Raw genomic sequence first — 20042 nt, 5'->3', positions numbered from 1 at the left:
CATAAAGTAGTCTTTACGGACGAGCAGAAGGATGTCTTTATAAACAAGCTGGTAGTAGACTTTATAGACGAGCAAAAATTGGTCTTTATGGAAGAGCAGAAGATGGTTTTTATAGACGACCTGAAGGGATGGTTATGTACCTCCTTAGACCGACTTTTCAGATTCAATTCTGGTCGTCAATAAAGACTCTTTTCTTGTCGCCTACGAAGACTGCATTCTGAACATCTATAAAGCACTGTTCTATTTATCTATAAAGGCTAACTACTGAAGGTCTATGCAGACATACTGGTCTGCAGAGACTCCATTCTGGCCAACTAAGGCTTCCTTCAGCTCGGCCATAAAACTCCATTTTGATCGTCTATAAAGACGAGACATATAGAGACACCCTTTGGTCCTCTATAACAAACACCCCTCTGGTGGTCTTCAAAGTCCTCCCTTTTGAAGGCCTAGCCATGTGGTAGAAAAACTTCAGCTTGTAAAAAAATCTAAAAAATTCAAATCCAGAAACTGAATATTTTCAAGAAATTCTCTAAATATGTTACTCCTTCTTTTTTACTAGATCTTCGACCGCAAGGACCAAAGCGACAAATGAAACGTCTGCTCAAGAAGGAGGTCTCATTGGACACCTATACCTGGCAAAAGAAATACGGTCATCTGACGGCATCGGTAATGATGGCCCAGGTTGATGAACGGCTAAAGCGACGTTTCTCCGTCTCGGCCAGTATGGAGGAAATTTCCAAAATAGCCGAAATGAAAACGATAACATCACAAACCAATTTGGGTCCCGAACAGGCTGCACTGGCCCAATCACAACATTTCGATCAATTAGAAGCTTTGTGGAATAAACGATCACCACCACGAAGAAGACACAATGCGGTAAGTGCAACATATCTCCTTTATAGAACTAAATCAAGCTTTTTAGTAGAATTAAAGCATTTTTCGTTTTTTTTTTGCATAAAACTTAAGGTAAAAGCTTTGTAGAACGATAAAAAACAACAACTTGTAGAACTTACAAAATACTATTAAATATTATATATAAATAAATATATTAACTGTTTGTGATTTGTGATGTCCAATCAGTTGCCGTTATGCAAATAAATTTACAAAAGTTAATAACCAAATATCTCTAGAACTTAGAGCTACTCCCTAGGCGGAGTACAGTGCCTTGTTTGCTTAAAATATTTAAACGAATATTGAATAACTGAATAAGTGAATGAATGATAAAACAAATAACTGCTTTAATGTCTATGAATTTCAGTTCTGTGTTTTTTGGAATTTTGTTTTTCGGTTGTTATTCTTTTTGATTTTCTCTCCTTGGTGATTTGTTGAGACACAAAGCTTTCACCGCAAAGAAAAAGTTTTCTCGTTTATTATTTCCTTTAAGTTTATTTATTTATTTTAAATTAAATTGTATTAGACAACAGTTAATATTCTAGCGGACGGTAATGTGCAGTAGATTTTGAGGGAGTTCTTGAAGTAGCTACGCAGCGAAGGTCTTCTAGAAGTCCTCTGTTTATAGACGGCCTTAAGAAAGTCTTCTGTCTACAGAAAGCTTTATGAAAGTGTACTATATACATATGTATATAAGACCTTAAGAAGGCCTTCTGTCTATGGAAAGCCATATAACCTTCTTATGGCTTTCCATATCTATAGAACACCTAAAGAATATCTTCGGTCTATAGAAGACTTTTAGAAGGTCTTCTGTCTACAGAAGGCATCAAGAAAGTCTATAGATGACCTTAGGAAGGTCTTCTGTCTATGGAAGGACTTAAGTAGGTCTTCTGTCTATATAAGGTAATAAGAAAATCTTCTGTCTATAAAAGACATTTTGGAGTCTTCCAAAAACAACACAAGTCTTCTTGGGGTCTTCATTAGAAAATAAACGTCTTCTATTGAGGTCTTCTATAGGCAACACAAGACCTCTTGATGTGTTCTTTAAACAACAGAAGAGGTCTGCTTTAGACAACGGAAAACCTCATGAGGTCTTCTATAGACAACAGAAGACTACTTGATGTCTTCTATAGACCCATAGACGACAGAAGACCCCTAGAGGTCTGCTATGGACAACAGAAGACTTCTTGATTTCGGCTATAGACAACGGAAAATAGACGTCTTCTAAAGGCAATAGAAGACTTATTTAAGTTTCCTGTAGGCAACAGAAGACTTTTTAGGGTTTCCATCGACAACAGAAGACCTCTTGAGGTTTTTTAGAGACAACAGAATACCTCTTGAGGTCTGCTATAGACAACGAAAAACTTCTTGAAGTCTTCTGTAGTCAAGACAGAAGACATCTTGAGGTCTGCTATAGACAACAGAAGTTCTCTTGAGATCTTCCATTGACAACAAAACACATCTTGAGGTCTTCTACAGACAACAGAAGGCCCCTTGGGATCGGCTCTAGATAATAGGAGACCTCTACCTCTACCTCCTGAGGTCTTCTATAGACAACAGAAGACCTCTAGAGGTTTGCTATGGACAACCTCTTATGGTATTCCGTAATCAACAGAAGACATCACGAGGTCAGCTATAGACAACAACAGACCTCTTGAAGTCTGCAATAATCAACAGAAGACCTCTTGAGGTTTACTATAGACAACGGAAAACCTCTTGAGGTCTCCATAGACATCAGAAAACAGCGGAAAACCTCTATAGGTCTTCCATAGATAAAAGAAGAACTCTTGAGGACTTCTATAGACAATATAAGACCTCTAGAGGTTTCCTACTGACAACAAAAGACCTCTTGAGGTCTGCTATAGCCAACAGAAGACCTCTAGAGGTCTTCTGTAGTCAACAGGAGTCCTACTGAGGTCTGCTGTAGACAACAGAAGTCCGCTTGAGGCCCTCTTGGGGTCTTTCACAGACACCAGAAGACCTCTTGGAGACTTCCATACACAACAGAGGACTTCTTGGGGTCTTCATTTGAAAATAGACGTCTCCTAAAGGCAACTGAAGACCTCTTGAGGTGTTTTATAAACAACAGAAGACCTTTTGAGGTCTGCTATAGACAACAGAATACCTCTTGTGGTCTTCTATAGACAAAAGAAGACCTATCGAGGTCTTCTATACACAACAGAAGTTCTCTTGAGATCTTCCATTGACAACAAAACACATCTTGAGGTCTTCTACAGACAACAGAAGGTCACTTGGGATCGGCTCTAGATAATAGAAGACCTCTACCTCTACCACTTCAGGTCTTCTATAGACAACAGAAGACCTCTAGAGGTCTGCTATGGACAACAGAAAACCTCTTGTGGTATTCCGTAATCAACAGAAGACCTCTTGAGTTTTGCTATAGACAACGGAAAACCTCTTGAGGTCTCCATAGACAACAGAAGACCTCTAGAGATCTCCTACAAAAGACATCTTAAGGTCTGCTATAGCCAACAGAATACCTCTTGAGATCTGCTATAGACAACGGAAAACCTCTTGATGTCTGCTATAGACAACGGAAATCCTCCTGAGGTCTTCCATAGATAACAGAAGACCTCTTGAGGTCTGCTATAGACAACGAAAAATCTCTTGAGGTCTCCATAGACAACAGAAGAACTCTAGAGATCTCCTACTGACAACAAAAGACATCTTAAGGTCTGCTGTAACCAACAGAAGACCTCTTGAGGTCTTCTATAGACAGCAGAAGACCTCTAGAGATCACCTACTGACAACAAAATACCTCTTGAGGTCTGCCATAGCCAACAGAAGACCTCTTGAGGTCTCCTATAGTCAACGGAAAACCTCTTGAGGTCTTCCATAGATAACAGAAGACCTCTTGAGGACTTCTATAGACAATAGAAGACCTCTAGAGGTCTCCTACTGACAACAAACGACCTCTTGAGATCTGCTATAGCCAACAGAAGACCTCTTGAGGTCTGCCATCGACAACAAAAGACCCCTTGAGGTCTACAATAATGAACAGAAGACCTCTGGAGGTCTGCTATAGACAACGGAAAACCTCTATAGGTCTTCCATAGATAACAGAAGACCTCTTGAGGTCTTCTACAGACGACAGAAGACCTCTTGAGGTCTGCTATATAAAACAGAATACCTATAGAGGTCTTCTATAGACAACAGAAAACCTCCAGAGGTCTGCCTGGATAACGAAAAACCTTTTGAGATGTTCTATAGACAACAGAAGACCTCTAGAGGTCTGCTATGGACAACAGAAAACCTCTTGTGGTCTTCTGTAATCAACAGAAGACACCTCGAGGTCAGCTATATACAACGGAAAAAACTCTTGAAGTCTTCTATATACAACAGACGACCAGTTGATGTCTTCTATAGACCCATAGACGACAGAAGACCTCTAGATGTCTTCTACAGGCAAGGAGGTTGTTCCGAAATTCGGAGGAGGGTGAGGTTGTTCCGAAGTTCGGATGAGGGTGGTCGGACGTCCAGAGGAAGTTGTTCCGAAGTTCGGAGGAGGGTGGTCGGAGGTCCAGAGGAAGTTGTTCCAAAGTTCGGAAGAGGGTGGTCGGAGGTCCAGAGGAGGTTGTTCCGAAGTTCGGAGCAGGGTGGTCGGAGGTTGGAGTTCGGAATTCCGAACAACCTCCGACCACCCTCTTCCGAATTTCGGAACAACCTCCTCTGGACCTGCGACCACTCTCCTTCGAACCTCCGACCACCATCCTCTAAACCTCCGATCACACTCCTCGGAACTTCCGAACCTCCGACCACACTCCTCCGAACCTCCTACCACCATCCTCCGAACTTCCGACCACCCTCCTCCGAACCTCCTTTCACCATCCTCCGGACTTACGACCACCCTCCTCCGAACAACTTGCCCTATCTACCTTCGGTCCACAGCAATATCAAAAACTGTTCGCTACCACCCACACGAACACACAAACGGAAAAAAATAAATACATTTTTCCTACTCGACTTTACTCTATTTCGAGTATTTTCACTCCCACTCTTATTTTTAAACCAGGAGTACTCGCGAGTGCTCGCAAATAAAACAAAAGAGTGGAGAGTAAACTTCTTTTAAAACATGTACTCTTCGAGTACTCCCACTCGCAGGTGCTTTTCACTCGCGAATAAAAACGAGCAAATCGGACTTTTTGCTCGCACTCTTAGAATACTCCCACTCGCGAGTACTTTAACTCGAGCAAATCGGAGCTCTGCTTTAAATGCTCTTCGGTTTACAGAAGATGTGTGGGAGGTCTTCTGTCTATGGAAGACCTTAAGAAGGTCTTCTGTCTTTAGAAGACCTTTAGATAATCTTCGGTTTGTAGAAGAAGGTCTTATGTCTAGGGAAAACCTTAAGTCAACAGAATACCTCTTGACCTTTAAGACCTAGGAGACCTTAAAAAGTTATTCTATCTACAGAGGACCTTAAGAAGACTTTAGAAGGTCTTCTGTTTTTAGCATACTTTAAGAAGGACTTCCGTCTATAGTAGGCCTTAAGAAGGGCCTTCTGTCCTAAGACGATTTTTAGAAGATCTTCGATCATTTGAAAACCTTTAGGATGGTATTCTGTCTATAGAAAACCTTAAGTAGGCCTTCTGTCTTTAAAGACTTTCTGTCTACAGGTTTTAGAAGCTTGTCTATCTATAGAAGACCTTAAGAAGACCTTCCGTTTATAGTAGGCCTTAAGAAGGTCTTCTGTCTGTAGAAGGCCTTCTGTCCTAAGACGACTTTTGGCAGATCTTCGGTCATTTGAAGACCTTAAGGAGGGTATTCTGTCAATAGAAGAGCTTAAGGGGGTCTTCAGTCTAAAGAAGACTTTTAGAATTTCTTCTTTCTATATAAGACCTTTCGAAGATTTTCTGTCTAGAGTATACCTTTAAAAGGTCTTTTGTCTGTAGAAGGCCTCCACAAAACCTTCGTCTATGGAAAGGCTCCAGAAGACCTTATACTGTCTTGCATTTATAGAAACCCTACAAAGACTCTCCTCTTATTGACTATAAAGGTCTTCTATAAGCACTCCCTCCTGGTCGCCCACAAAGATTCTCTTGTGGTCACATTCAAATGCTCTTCTGGTAAAAGTATGCCGTTCATGTCATCTATAAAAATTCTCTACTGGTCGTATACATTGAAGGACTAATTTTTGTCGTCTGTTAACACCCCCTTTTTCATGTCTATAAAGACCCCCTTCTGGTGGCCTACAAAAGTTATGTATAAAGACTTCCGTTTGTTCTTCTATAAAGATTGGAGACGTCGTCCTTAAATACCTCCTTCTGTTCATATAAAAAGAGCTAGTTTTGCTCCTATATAAAGTCCCCATCCACATTAAACATTAAATACATACTTAATCGCAAATAAATACACCATTATGTTCGCCGTTAAAGGCGACCAAAAAATAACCACTAGATTCCGCTTAATACTGTTGTCTAATATATTTTTTAAGCTTTTTTACATCACATTCAATTATTATAACCATAACATAATTATATATTAAATACTAAAAAAAATACATATGTATTATCGAACAAATATCAAAAAAAAAAACACTATTTTTATTTTCTGTATTTTTGGCTTCTATACAATTTTTTTGTTTCTTTTTCCTTCCCCTTACTTCTGAAAACAAAAATCCAACAAAAAAACAATGTGGAAAATAACACCAACAACACTTGCACCTCTGTGTCAACAACAACAATCAAAACTACAACAAAACTGTGTTTGCAAAATTTCAACTTATACAAATTTGGCCAACAACACACACTCACACAAACACATGAAACAACACCCATCCCACCACAACAACCACAACACCAACAGGGTCTTTCGAGACAGACTTCATTGGTTGAGGATCGTCTGGAAAGTTCGGATGATGATGATTATCATGATGAGCGCACAGGTATGTTATCAGCATCCTACGATCAAATCCATAGATTAGCCTTACCGAACTCAAGCATGCCAACACCGCCACCCTCACCAATTCCCACGGCACGTTTACGACCTGTTTCTATGCACGCATGGATCACCAGTAGTTACAAGGCACTAAATTTCCATAGCAATAACAGCAACAACAACCATCACCACCAACAACAACAACAGCAAAAATTACACATCAACAATCAAAATAATAACAACAATACCCCACCTCCCTCTCCACATCATCACCAACAAAATTATAAATTTCCAAATTTAGGCAATCCCAAAAACAATAACTCCCATCTGCATAAAGAGATGCAACAATCCCATACTGTCCATCACACTGGTACCCAGACCCATTATCCTTCGAACTACAATAATAATTCTCCAGATTTGGTCCAAGATATCCAACAAATACGGAATGGCGATTTCCACGACACTTTGGCTCAAGATCGTCGACAACGTTTACGCAGCTTTTTTCGCTGGCGTAGTCTTAAGTCAAGGCTAATGGAGAAACGTAATTGCCAATCGCTACAGCCGCAGGTATTGAGTAATCTTAATGTAACATGTCCAGGGCAAGAACCCCAGGAAGCTAGTCCATGCCCCATAAATTCCAATGAAAAACGCCAAAGTAAAGTGCCCACACCCATAATAATTGTGGAGAATTATGATTCACGTATGGTGAAACGGCTGCACACTCAATTGGTGTTGCATCCACGCGGTACCCAGGCCACCTGGGGCCACATGGCCAATGCTGTGGTACCCAGCAGAGATACAAATCAACATAATAATAATTATAATCAAAATATTAACAACAATGTACCCAATTGTAATACCACCACTTCTGGTAGCATTTGGTTACGCAAATGGCATTTATGGAAATCCCATAGAGCCACTGCCCATGTGTCACCTTTACAGCCTGAAGAGGTCAGTAATGCCTCATCTTTAATGGCAAATGAAAAGATTGGAGGTTTTTGCGGTTCTTCAACACGAAGTCGCAACAAAAATAAAAACTCTGCTTCAAGTTCGAGTAGTTCCAATTGTATAGCACAGTAATGGTGCCTAGTATCTCTCTCTCTCTCCCTTCCATTGGTTTAATGAAAACCTTCGGGGCGGCAACGAGTATTAATCCCAGTATTAACGGTGTGATAATTGTATTTTTCATGGAACCAAATTATTGCCCATCCTTGCTTCTGATCCCCAAATTCAATACTTCAATTTGAAATACATACACAATCATATCCCTCACTCTCTTTTTTTCAACTCTCTCTCTGTTTCTCAAATATGTTAAGAATGTAAAGTTTCAATTGTAAAATGTAGCCAATATCTTATCTCTCTCTTTCTTTTGGAAATGTTAATCTCACAGCATGGCACCTTTTTTGGTTTTACTCTCAATCTCACTTGTAATCTTTTTTAATTATACACTTTTTCTTTAATTTGTATTTTACGACATAGTCGTTGTTGTTGTATGGCAATCGAAGTAGACCAAAAGATGAAGAAAATATTAAAAATTTTGTATTGATATTTCGAAAAAAAAGTTTTGTTTTTTGTGTTTTATTTTTTGATTGTTATTATTTTTTGTCAAAAGAAGGTAAGTTTACACATAGAAAAAATAGTGTACTAAAATTTTAAGGTAAAAAATCAAGAAGTGAACAAGTGAGAAAAGGTTATAGTCGGTACGGGGCCGACTATGTGATACCCTACACCACTACCTCTGTGAATAATCTTTTCACTCGAAAACATTTCTTTTATGGAGATACGAAAGTTTTCACCTATCTGGCTTTTATACCAAATGACTTAAGGCGGACTAAACCAAGATAATTCATATTTAATTTTATTTTTGACTACTGTCGACATCACCAACATCAATATGTTTCTATCTCTGTTAGAAAATTTCATGATGAATTCCGACCTGTAGTGTGATCGCAGAAAAAGTGGAAAAAAGGGATGTATTACCGACTATTGCGATATCTCTATTATTTGACCACCTACGCCAACATACTTTGCATAATTTTAAAGATGGGATTTCCCACTTACTTAGTCAGGCTTTGCTTTTAGAGGGTCCCCAACCAAAGGTGTGGTATTCGTCATTATAATTAAAATCGCAAAAACGAAAATTTGGGTTTTATTGGCGACTATTGTGATATCTTCGTTGTTTGATCACCTACGAGAACCTACTAAACATCATTAGAAAGGCAATATTTTCTACTTTCATTGCCAGGTTTTGTTTTTGGTATACCCCTTATAGAAGCAGAGATATTCGCTTTGGAAAAACACGTTGTCTTTTATCCAAATAAGTTTTTTAACCATTCCGAACCCTAAATATTATCCGAACATCACCAAAATCAATAGGCTTCTTCCTCTGTGAGACCCCCATTAACCCTCAAAATTCCGTGACGATCCGATCAAAGTTGCGACCTGTAGCGTGATTTCCAAAAAAATGGATAAATGGGATGTATTACCGACTATTGCGATATCTCCGTAATTTGGTCACCCACGCCGACCTAGTTTGCATCATTATAAAGATGGAATCTTCTACTTTCACAGACAGGCTTTGCTTTTGGAAAGTCCCCAACAAAAGCTGTGATATTTGTCATTATAATTAAAATCGCAAAAATGAAAATTTGGGTTTTATTCGCGACTATTGTGATATCTTCGTTGTTTGATGACCTACCAGATCCTACTTAACATCATTAGAAAGGTGATATTTTCTACTTTCATCGCCAGGTTTTGCTTTTGATATACCCAATACAGAAGCTGAGATATTCCCTTTGGAAAAAAACGTTGCCTTTTTATCCAAATAAATTGTTTGCTCATTACGACCCCTAAATATTATGCGACCATCACCAAAATCAATAGGCTTTTTCCCCTCCGGGACCCTCATCAACACCCAAAATTTGGTGACGATCCGATCTGTTGCGACCTGTAGCGTGATTACAAGGTTTAGATGGACAGACGGACGGACGGACGGACGGACACACATAGCCAGATCGACTCAGCTCGTCGAGACATTCATTTTGGTATATATAATTATGGGTCTATGACCATTATTCCGATGCGTTACAAACTTTTTGGCCAAAACCAACTTATAACACCCTCCCCACATAGTGGTGTAGGGTATAAAAAGAAGGGAAAACTTGAAATGAAAACTGTTATAAAGGAAAACACTGTCAAAAGAAAACTATTTTATTGAAATATATGTTTTCATTATTTTCTATATCTAGCGAAGTCTCACACACCAATATTGCTTTGGTAATGTCCAAGCTAACAATTTTTTCCGATTTTTTTCCGAATTGAAAACAAAACTCTGCACAAGTTTCCGATTCTGATGCCGAATTCGTTCCGAAATCGGAATAAATTTGTGAGAAGGTGCCCATAAATTCGGAAAGTTTTGCCGGAAAAAAATCGGAAGTAACATTAGAGTTCCTTTCCGAATTCTAAACGAATTCGTAAAAAAACTCGAATGGAATGAAGGGAAATTTAAAGGGAATTTTCTGCACGATTTCGGAAAAAAAACTCTAAAAGAACATTCGATAATGGACAGAGAACACGGTGCTCTTGAATCAAATTTAAATGGAAGGTGCTTACTAGGGTTATGACTTTTTGACATTTTTTCTCAAAAATGATTTCCTGTAGCAGGGATGAATGAACTTTTGCCTAATAATCACTACGCTATCGCTTATTCCATTGAAATATAAAAAAAGTTCACGCACAAATCGATTTTAAAAATATAATTTTTTGAAAAACGTATGAAATAAGAAATTTTTTTTTCAAAAATTATTTTTTGTTGCACGAATGAATATATATATATATATATATATATATATATATATATATATATATATATATATATATATATATATATATATATATATATACATACATATATATATGCCTACTAATAAATATAATAATGTTTATTTTATTCAAGTATTGAAAAAGGTCATGCACAAACCACTTTGAAAAAATTTAAAATTTTTTTTTTTTTTTTTTTTTGTTAAAACGTTATATCTTTAAATAAAAGCTTTTACGACATTTTTACGAATTGTAGTGAGAAATAAATGTTCTGCCAGTTTAATTATCTCATGTGACTCTAAAGTTTATTTTCATTTGTATATCTGCTTACAGTGACTTCAAAAAATTGTCCATAATTTTGATAAATTCAAATTTTAAAATCATTTTTTGCGTGAGGTTTTTTCACCGAATCACCTTATAATTATGACTTCAAGTAATCTTATGGCAAAACTCATCACGCTATGATACAGGGATATGAGGTTGTAAAAAAGTCATTACCCTAGTGCTTACACCTAGGAAGTTTTTGCGGATTCTGAAAATACAATGTTTATAGATGAGAAAAATCAAAAAACAAAAAAATCGCCGGAACGCTTTTTAAATAAATCGCGATTCAAGTTGACATTTTTAGGGGTTGTTTAGGTTTTTGAGATTTTGCTGGAAAACCGCAAGTCCTATCAAAATGAGACTGAAAAAAATGTTGTAGCTATGAAAATTCTCTACAAGAATGACCTTTACGGTATTTTACCATTTTTGAGATATTCAAGTTCAAATTGGGACAATGCACTGACTGTATCGATTAAAAAGCGCTTTGGCGTATCTAAAATAGAATTAACAATATTTATTATAAATAACTTTTTACAAAACGTGTATGCAAACTTCCCATTTTCATTTGTTCCGATAGTCTAACTACTTAACTGGTGCGAAATAACTAAAAAACAAGCTACAGCATGCAAACAACCGAAGTTCGGGAATTTTGTTCGTGAGAAAAAGAAACGAATTAAAATTTCTTTTCAGATTATGTGCAGAGTACTCGGAAACTAATCGGAAAAAATCGAATAAAAATTTCCCTTCAGAGATTGTGTAGAGAACTCGGAAAAAAAGGTTACGAAAACTCGGAGAAAATCTGATATCAGAGCCATCGGCAAAAATTGTTGGCTGGGCTGCTAAGATAGTTTGTTTCCCTGGTATTTTGAAACAGCTCATCAGGTCATGCATGATAAGAATAGAGCAATTTTATCGTGGTTGGTAATTGTTGGTCACTTATTTAGTTAACCTGACTTACAAACATTTGAAGAGCTTGCAAATTGTGGAAAAAAAATCATTAGATTCAAATGTTTTGAGCAACACTGTATGAGTGTTCTTCATGTGTACACGTTGTGACAGCGGTCATACGCACCAATGTTCAGACATACATTCCCAATAAATAAACAAGTAACAAGTAAGAAAGTACAAGTAAACAAGTAGGAAAAGCGTTAAGTTCGGTCGGGCCGAACTTTTTATACCCTCCACCATAAATTTCAGCCATTTCGGTGGATTAATGTGGCCACAACCTTCAAAATACCGAAAATCGAAAGGTCCCGTTCTATGGGGGCTATATGATGACGTGAACCTATACCTACAAATTTCTGGAGGAAAGTTTTATACCCCCAACGAAGACTAAATACCAAATTTAAGCCATCTCGGTGTGATAATGAGGCCAAAAACCTTCAAAATACCCAAAATCGGGAGATATCGTCCTATGGGGGCTATATCAAAACGTGGACCTATATAAACATTTTATGGTAGAAATGTTTCTTTGCCTCTGGAAACACAAAATACAAAGATACAACCGATTCTGTTGTCAAATGGGACTAATACATTCAAAATATATTAAAATGACGCGTACTTTATATGGGGCGTTGTATGGGGACTATACCAAAACGTGGACCTATATAAACCAACTTTGGTAGGAATGTTTTTTGGCCTCTGGAGACACAAAATACCAAATTCCAACCAATTCGGTGGTAAAATGGGGCAAATATTTTAAAAATTCCTTAAAACCACGACGCGTCATGCGTAATTTTGTATGGGGGCTATACGAAAGCGTGGACCTACATAGCCCGCTTTCAATACCAAAAGTCCTACGTACATATAATAGATTTTCCCAAAATGTCATCCACCTACGTCAATCCGTTCGGACGGGCAGACGGACGGACATGGCTATATCGATGCAGAATTGCACGATGGGGTCTACAATGATTATTTCGAGTAGTTACTAACGGAATGACAAACTTAATATACCCCCATCCTATGTTGGAGGGTATAAAAATCGTTAAGTTCGGCCGGGTCGAACTTTTCATACCCTCCACCATAAATTATTCTGAACTAAAATGGAATAATTAGTTTTTATACCCTCAGCATTTATGCTAACGAGGGTATATACACTTTCATACGGGCAAAATGTGCCTCATCGAGATAATGGTTTTAGACCCCAAGTATGTTTGGACCAAATGTGTTTCAGACAATTTGCAATGTCCATCCGTCTGTCTGGCTGGCTGGTGCGCACGATAACTCTCGAACGGATGAACCGATTCGGTTCAAATTTTGGCTTTCTTAATATTTTGCCCAAACTTAGTTTAAGTTCGAAGATGGGCTATATCGGTCCACTCCTTCCGATATATATCGGTCCACTCCTTCCCCCACAAAAGTTCGAATATGTTCGGAAAATTTGTGCGCACGATAACTCTTGAAAGGAGTAACTGATTTGGCCCATACTTTGCCCATCGTAAAGTGTGCACCAGACTTAGATAATGTTTCAATATGGACTCAATCGGCCCACTCCTTCGGATACCTCCCACACAAAATTTGGGAAAAGTTTAGGGCCATCTCTCGAATCGCTCTGATTTTTGTTTTAACAACTTGTATTCACCGCCCTTCATTCGACGGTACAAGTTTCATTAGGGGCATGTCCATACTTCCTGAGAAAATAGCCTGAAAGGTGCAAAAAACCCGTATGACACCGTGTGTGGTGGTTGGAGCGCATGATAACTCTAGAACGGATCTGCAGATTCGGTCCAAAATTTGGCGTTAGCAACATTTTGTCCAAACATAGTTTACGTTTGAAGATAAGCCATATCGGTCCACTCCTTCAGGTACCTCCCCCACAAAAGTTCAAAAATGTTTGGAAAATTTGTTCATACGCTAACTCATGAAGGGAGTGGCCGAATTGGTCCATACTTTACACATCCTAATATATCTACTAGATATAGATCAAGTTCAAATATGAACTATATTTGTCCACTCCATCCGGTACCTCCCACACAAAATTTCGGATAAGTTCACTTTAAGACCTGCTATCGAATCGCTTTGATTTTTGTTGAAGCTACTTGCATTCGCTGCCTCAATTACGATGGTAAACGTTTCAGGGGTAAGTCCATACTTCCTGAGCAAACATCCCGAAGGGTGTAAAAGCCCGCTATGGCACCATATGTAGTGGCTGGAAATCCACTTCCATAATGGTCAATGTAGATCCATTCCTTTTAGTATCTCCTCCGCAAAACTTTTGATCGTTCAAATTCCCAATATTTTTAAAAACCCCTAAATACATACGTTTTTTGGGAAAAATTATTTCAATATATACAGGCTGTGGGTATATCTCTGTCGGCAAAGCCGACTGATACTTTTTTACTTGTTATTCCTGTCCCAAACTTTAAGTGGGTACGTTAAAATGTCAGATAATGTGCATAAAATACTTTATTCGGGAGGCCCTTTTTTATGGTGCCTACATCTAACTATGTATGTTGACAATTTTTGGTGGGCAAGAAATTGGCAGGTACCATTATATAGGCGTTATAATAAAACATGGACCCATGTTGACAGTTTTCGATGGGAGCATTTAATGTCAAATAAATCCTAATTCGGTTAAAAATTGTAGCTAAAATCCCCAAAATACCGAAAATCGGTACATAACGTGGGAACTTCAAATGTCATTAACAACTAGTTCGGATGTACCCCTATATGTGGGCTATATGAAAATATGAACTTAAATGAACAATTTTTGTTGCAGAATTTTTGTTGGCTCTTAAATTTCAAATTACCGAAAGTTCGTCCAACAAATAAAGCTAAGGTGCGGAAAATCGGGAGGTTTGTTTTGGGGCTATACCAAAACATGGACCTAAGTTCATAATTTTTTCGAATATAAGTTTTTTGGTCACTAAGAACCCTAACTATCAAATTATAGCTAATTCGGTCTAGAAATGTTGCTTAAAACGTCAAAATACCTGAAATCGGGCGGTAACGTTATATGGGGGCTATTCCAATACATGGACCTATGTCCACTACTTTTGTTATATAAGTTTATTGACACTTAAGAACCCTAAATGTCAATTTATAGATAAATCGATCTGAAAATGTTGCTAAAAATATATGGGGGCTATACCACAACGTGAACCTATGTCCACAAGTTTTGTTAAATAAGTTTATTGAGACTTAAGAAACCTAAATTTCAAATTATAGCTAAATCGGTCTGAAAATGTAGCTAAAACGTCAAAATACCGTAAATCGGGGGTATCCTTATATGGGGGCTATACCAAAACGTTGACCGATATAGCCCATCTTCGAACTTGACCTGCCTGCAAACAAAAGACGAATTTTCCTAAAATTTCAGCGTCCTATCTCCATTTTTGTGGATGCTAGAGTGATTACCACAGACGGACAGACGGACATCATTCAGCGTCCTATCTCCATGTTTGTGGATGCTAGAGTGATTACCACAGACGGACAGACGGACATGCACAGATCGACTCAGAATTTTACCCTGAACAAGAATATATATACTTTATAGGGTCGCAAATCAGTATTTCAATGCATTACAAACGAAAAAAACAAACTTAATATATCCTCCATACTATGGTGGAGGGTATAACAACAAAACCAAACACAATAATTATATATAAAAGATATTAATTTTGCAATGTGGGGCTATACCAAATCATTTATATGTATATACCAATCACTTTTAGTAACCAAACTTCTTCACAAAGGACTCGAAATATTAAGATACGTTAAACTAAGTTTGGGAGAAATTTTTGAAAAAGTTTTAGAGTTATCTTGCACAATATCCATTTTAGTATGAGCCAGCAGGGTTTTCGAGCTTTTGGGCCATTATCTCAGTAAATATTAACTTACTCCGGAAAAAAATTGTACCGTTGTAAATGAGGCCGCTAGAACAACCTACTGAAAAAGAATCAAAACGATGCGAGAGGAGCTCTCAAACTTCACTTTTTCCGAATTTTGTGTGGGAGGTACCCGAAGGAGTGGACCGATATAGTCCACATTCTAATCTGATACATGACTGTATATAATAAATTTTTTTCTTGATGGATCGCACTGAAACGGCAAAAAATGATGTATTTTTTATTGGTGATCATTGAAATCGGATGCGCATAAAATGTAAATGTACTTCGTGGAAATTATGGCCATTTACTGTTTTTCGACCCTAATATGCAACTGATGCTACTTCGTGGTCACCAAATAAACTTTCACAAATAAAAGAGATACGTTCTCTGTGTTGGAAAATCGAATGCCGATGATGTCATTTCCATTATTACGCGGTTTATATGCGTTTCAAGTGTTATCATATTTAATATAACTTTATTTTAATTTAATGCCACTGTTGGAATTCCTTCTAATTTAATATAATAACACTGTGCAACATTTTTAAGGTGATCTTGTGCAAACAATTGGAACTGAGGATTTTTTGAAAGTACACACCCAAACGACAAGAAACCCTAGTTGGATTTTGTTGTGTCAGATCCAGCTCGGATTTTATGACCATATCTAAACATGGTTAAATATTGAGTTTTTAAAGAAATTCGGGGCTATATCTCTGAAACCAACGCGAATCTTCTTCTGACCTCTAAAGCAAATTTGTAGATAAGGACAAGAATAAAATGTTTGGAGAAATAATGAACTCCAAAAACTACATTTATTGCCTCAAATTGCAAAATATATGCAAAAATTCCACAATTTCCATACATTTCGCACCGTATCTCCAAAACCGTTAATTTTTTCTGAATATTTTCTGTTGGAAAAATATTCCCTGGAATGTAATACGCAACTCTTCAGAACATGTCATTGTTGTAAAATGCCTCTATGCCGTTGTTTTCAGTACATTTTTCAACGACGATTTAATAAAAATTTCTATAATGTAGTGAAATCCGAAATGCGAGAATAAACTGTTGGTGTGAACTGTGTTTGAAATACGTGTTGTAAAAGATATGATGCAAAATACCGCTGAAACAACATGAAGTAAGCATTTTAGAGTTTCAGAATGTTCTAAAGAATAGTTGAGAACTTTATTTGGAAGATTTTTGTAAAAGGTTACTTGGTTCAACTCCCAATAGTTCAGCCGATACTGAGCAGAACTTCAGCAATTATGTAAAATTTTCTATATTTTATAGATTTTGATGCCCTAGATGGAGTTTTTCTTATGTGGTTGTTTCAAAAGATAATTTCTACTATGTTAGGCCTACAATATTGCTAAAGACAGTAAGGCCAAATTCCTATTCGTTTCTGAGATAAAGGCCTGATAAATGCAAAAAAGTGTAGATTTAGCCCGGTTTAGATGAGGCCATAAAATCCGAACTGGATCTGACAGGACAAAACCCTACTAGGGTTTTTGTAGTCTAAATATGTACTTTCAAAAAATGCATACTAGAAGTTGTTTGCATTTTCAGTGTTGCATAGTGTAATCTAAAAATGTTCGCCAATACGATAACCATAAATCAAAACGATATATTGACAAGAAAGCGAAAGTACTCGAAACATTTGTTCTTTAACTTTTCCTATAAAATCAGAAGTTAACAAAATAAGAATAATAAAATTTTTATTTTTTCCCCAAATTTTCTTCGTATTTTGCAAGTATTTTTTCAAGTAACATGAATATTATATTACAGCATAGGCTTATATACAGTCAACCAAAAAAGTCTACATACACCCTATAAATCTCGAGTTTTAAGGGTAAGGAAGCATTTTTATGAAAATCCAAGTACATAGTTCTATTTCATATCCCTAAAAAACAATATTACATACAACAGAAATATATTCCATAATACGAATAACGGTAAATTCTATAAAAATTAAAAAATTAATAGGGAAAAAGTGTACATACACCCAATGAAATATTAAGATTACCGTAAAATTTATGGAATAAGCAATACAAATTTTACATTTTATTGCTTTATCGAATGTCTTTGGTTGTCTATGATATATTTTAGACAAAATTGGAACATATTTGTGCTTTAATTGACGTTATTTAAGGTCAGACTTCGAGTATAGCTCGTCACGGCGGACCCTTGCATATACCTTTGAGTTTTTCAGTCTGGTAGTTTATGAAACCCCAGGAAATACTGTGGGACTAATTATTTTGAGATCCTACCGCGCTTTGAAGTTGTTCTTATGGATAATATATGCTCCTGAGCTTCGCTAATATGCGAATTCCTGAGTTTTTCATAAATTTTATAGTTTTCACAGCATTCCAAGGGTCAAATTACAAGCAAGAACCTTGGAATAACCTTGTAATACATTTTGGACCTTAACTCAATCAGAAATGTACAATATTATTATACAAACTCGCTCCTAAAGTTTCCAAAGTATCAAAATAAAAGCACCACCAAAGAATACATGCAATTTGTATGAAATTAACACTGTTAACTAGTATGCTCTCGTATTATGATCGTTAGGGTCACTTGAAGCGCTATAAATGTCGGATGAAATGAAACATTGCTTATTCAATGGATGCTCGAGGATTGTACCAGACATTATTACAAGGTAATTCGAATTTGCCCCTTGGAATGTTGTGAAAACTATAAAATTTATGATAATCCTCGGAATTCGTATATTTAGCGAAGCTCAGGAGCATATATTATCCACAAGAAAAACTTCATAGCGCTCTTGGATCCCAAAATTGTTAGTCCCACTGTATTTTCTGGGGTTTCATAAACTACTAGACTGTAAAACTCAAAGAAATCTGCAAGGGTCCGCCTTAACGAGCTATACGCGAATTCTGACACTAAATAACGGCAATTAAAGCCCAAATATGTTCCAATTTTGTCTAAAATATATCATAGACAACCAGAGACATTTGATAAAGCAATAAAATGTAAAATTTGTATTGCTTATTCCATAAATTTTACGGTAATCTTAATATTTCATTGGGTGTATGTACACTTTTTCCCTATTAATTTTTTAATTTTTATAGAATTTACCGTTATTAGAATTATGGAATATGTTTCTGTTGTATGTAATATTGTTTATTAGGGATATGAGATAGAACTATGTACTTGGATTTTCATAAAAATGCTTCCTTACCCTTAAAACCCGAGATTTATAGGGTGTATGTAGACTTTTTTGGTTGACTGTATATATATTTGTTATTTATAAAGATATAGCAAGATATAGAAATACCCCACCCCTTCCAAAATTCAACAAAATATATAGCCTATTTTCACCAGGGGCCATCGCTGTACATTCCCTGACAATTTCAGAAATATCAGTTCAGTAGTTTTTGTAGAAAAGATTAAAATTGAAAATTGAAAAAAGTGGGCGTAAAAGTAGACATGGTCAAATCTTCTTTGCATAAAAACCTAAGTCGGGTCACGGACATTTTACAGAAAGTCCAGCCGTTCTCAACTGATGTCATTACCAATGAACGATATTTGATATAGCTCCCATAGAACGGTACCTCCCGATTTTCAAGATTTTAGCCGCATTAGTCTACTGAAATGGGCAAAATTCGGTATATGGTCTTCGTTGAGGATATACAACAATCCGGTAGAGAATTGTTGGTACGTACCTCCCGATTTTCGGTATTTTGAGGATCGTGGCATTATCTAACCGAAATGACTGAAATTTGGTATTTCGTCTTCGTTGGGGGTACAAAACATTTCCGTTGAGTATGGTCGGTACAAATTCATATACAACGAACCTCCCGATTTTCGGTATTTTGAAGAGTTTAGTAATATCTGGTTTCAATATAATTTATGGTGGAGGGTATAAAAAGTTCGCCGTTTTTTTCTTTCTTTTTTTTTGGGAATTTCATACTTTCCGAGATATGAGCCATGAAATGTTCTAAAAACCTCAATAGTACCCGTCCAAAATTGTGTTTTTTTAATAGGTAAAGTGAATTTTATTCATATATCCGCTGTTGCATATTTCAGTCGAATATATAGGGTCATTCCTTCATATTTTCAAATTTTAAAATGCTTGCCCTTAAGTGTAGTTAAGTTGAGATTTTTACTTCTGTAGTCTTTGTAAAAACTCCGACAACTTCTTATGTCAGCCACGAAAATGTTATTTATTTAGAAATTAAAATTTGTTAAAATGCTTAATTAATTAATTAATCTACACTGGTGTGCGAAATAATAGAGCCACAGAAGTTAAAACACATTAAACGTTTC

At 36.8% G+C, this 20042-nt stretch overlaps 1 protein-coding gene across 3 annotated transcripts in view; it reads left to right on the top strand.

The window, feature by feature from the left end:
- Window positions 1-20042, top strand: part of LOC141405224 (protein qui-1) — a 442299-nt gene that overhangs the window by 409909 nt on the left and 12348 nt on the right. For 2 of the 3 annotated variants that reach the window (XM_073989317.1, XM_073989318.1), the window contains exons 20-21: window positions 560-876; window positions 6715-8347. In XM_073989317.1, coding sequence (XP_073845418.1) covers window positions 560-876; window positions 6715-7866 — 1469 coding nt within the window. In that variant the 3' untranslated portion in view covers window positions 7867-8347. Of the gene's footprint in view, window positions 1-559; window positions 877-6714; window positions 8348-20042 lie in introns of those variants that run through there. The other variant, XM_073989320.1, reaches the window with a different exon arrangement.

The sequence above is a fragment of the Musca autumnalis genome, unplaced genomic scaffold (genome assembly GCF_047663935.1).
Source record: "Musca autumnalis isolate F117 unplaced genomic scaffold, ASM4766393v1 scaffold_5, whole genome shotgun sequence".
NCBI classification, from domain to species: Eukaryota; Metazoa; Arthropoda; class Insecta; order Diptera; family Muscidae; genus Musca; species Musca autumnalis.
This window is presented reverse-complemented; position numbering and strand designations above follow the sequence as displayed.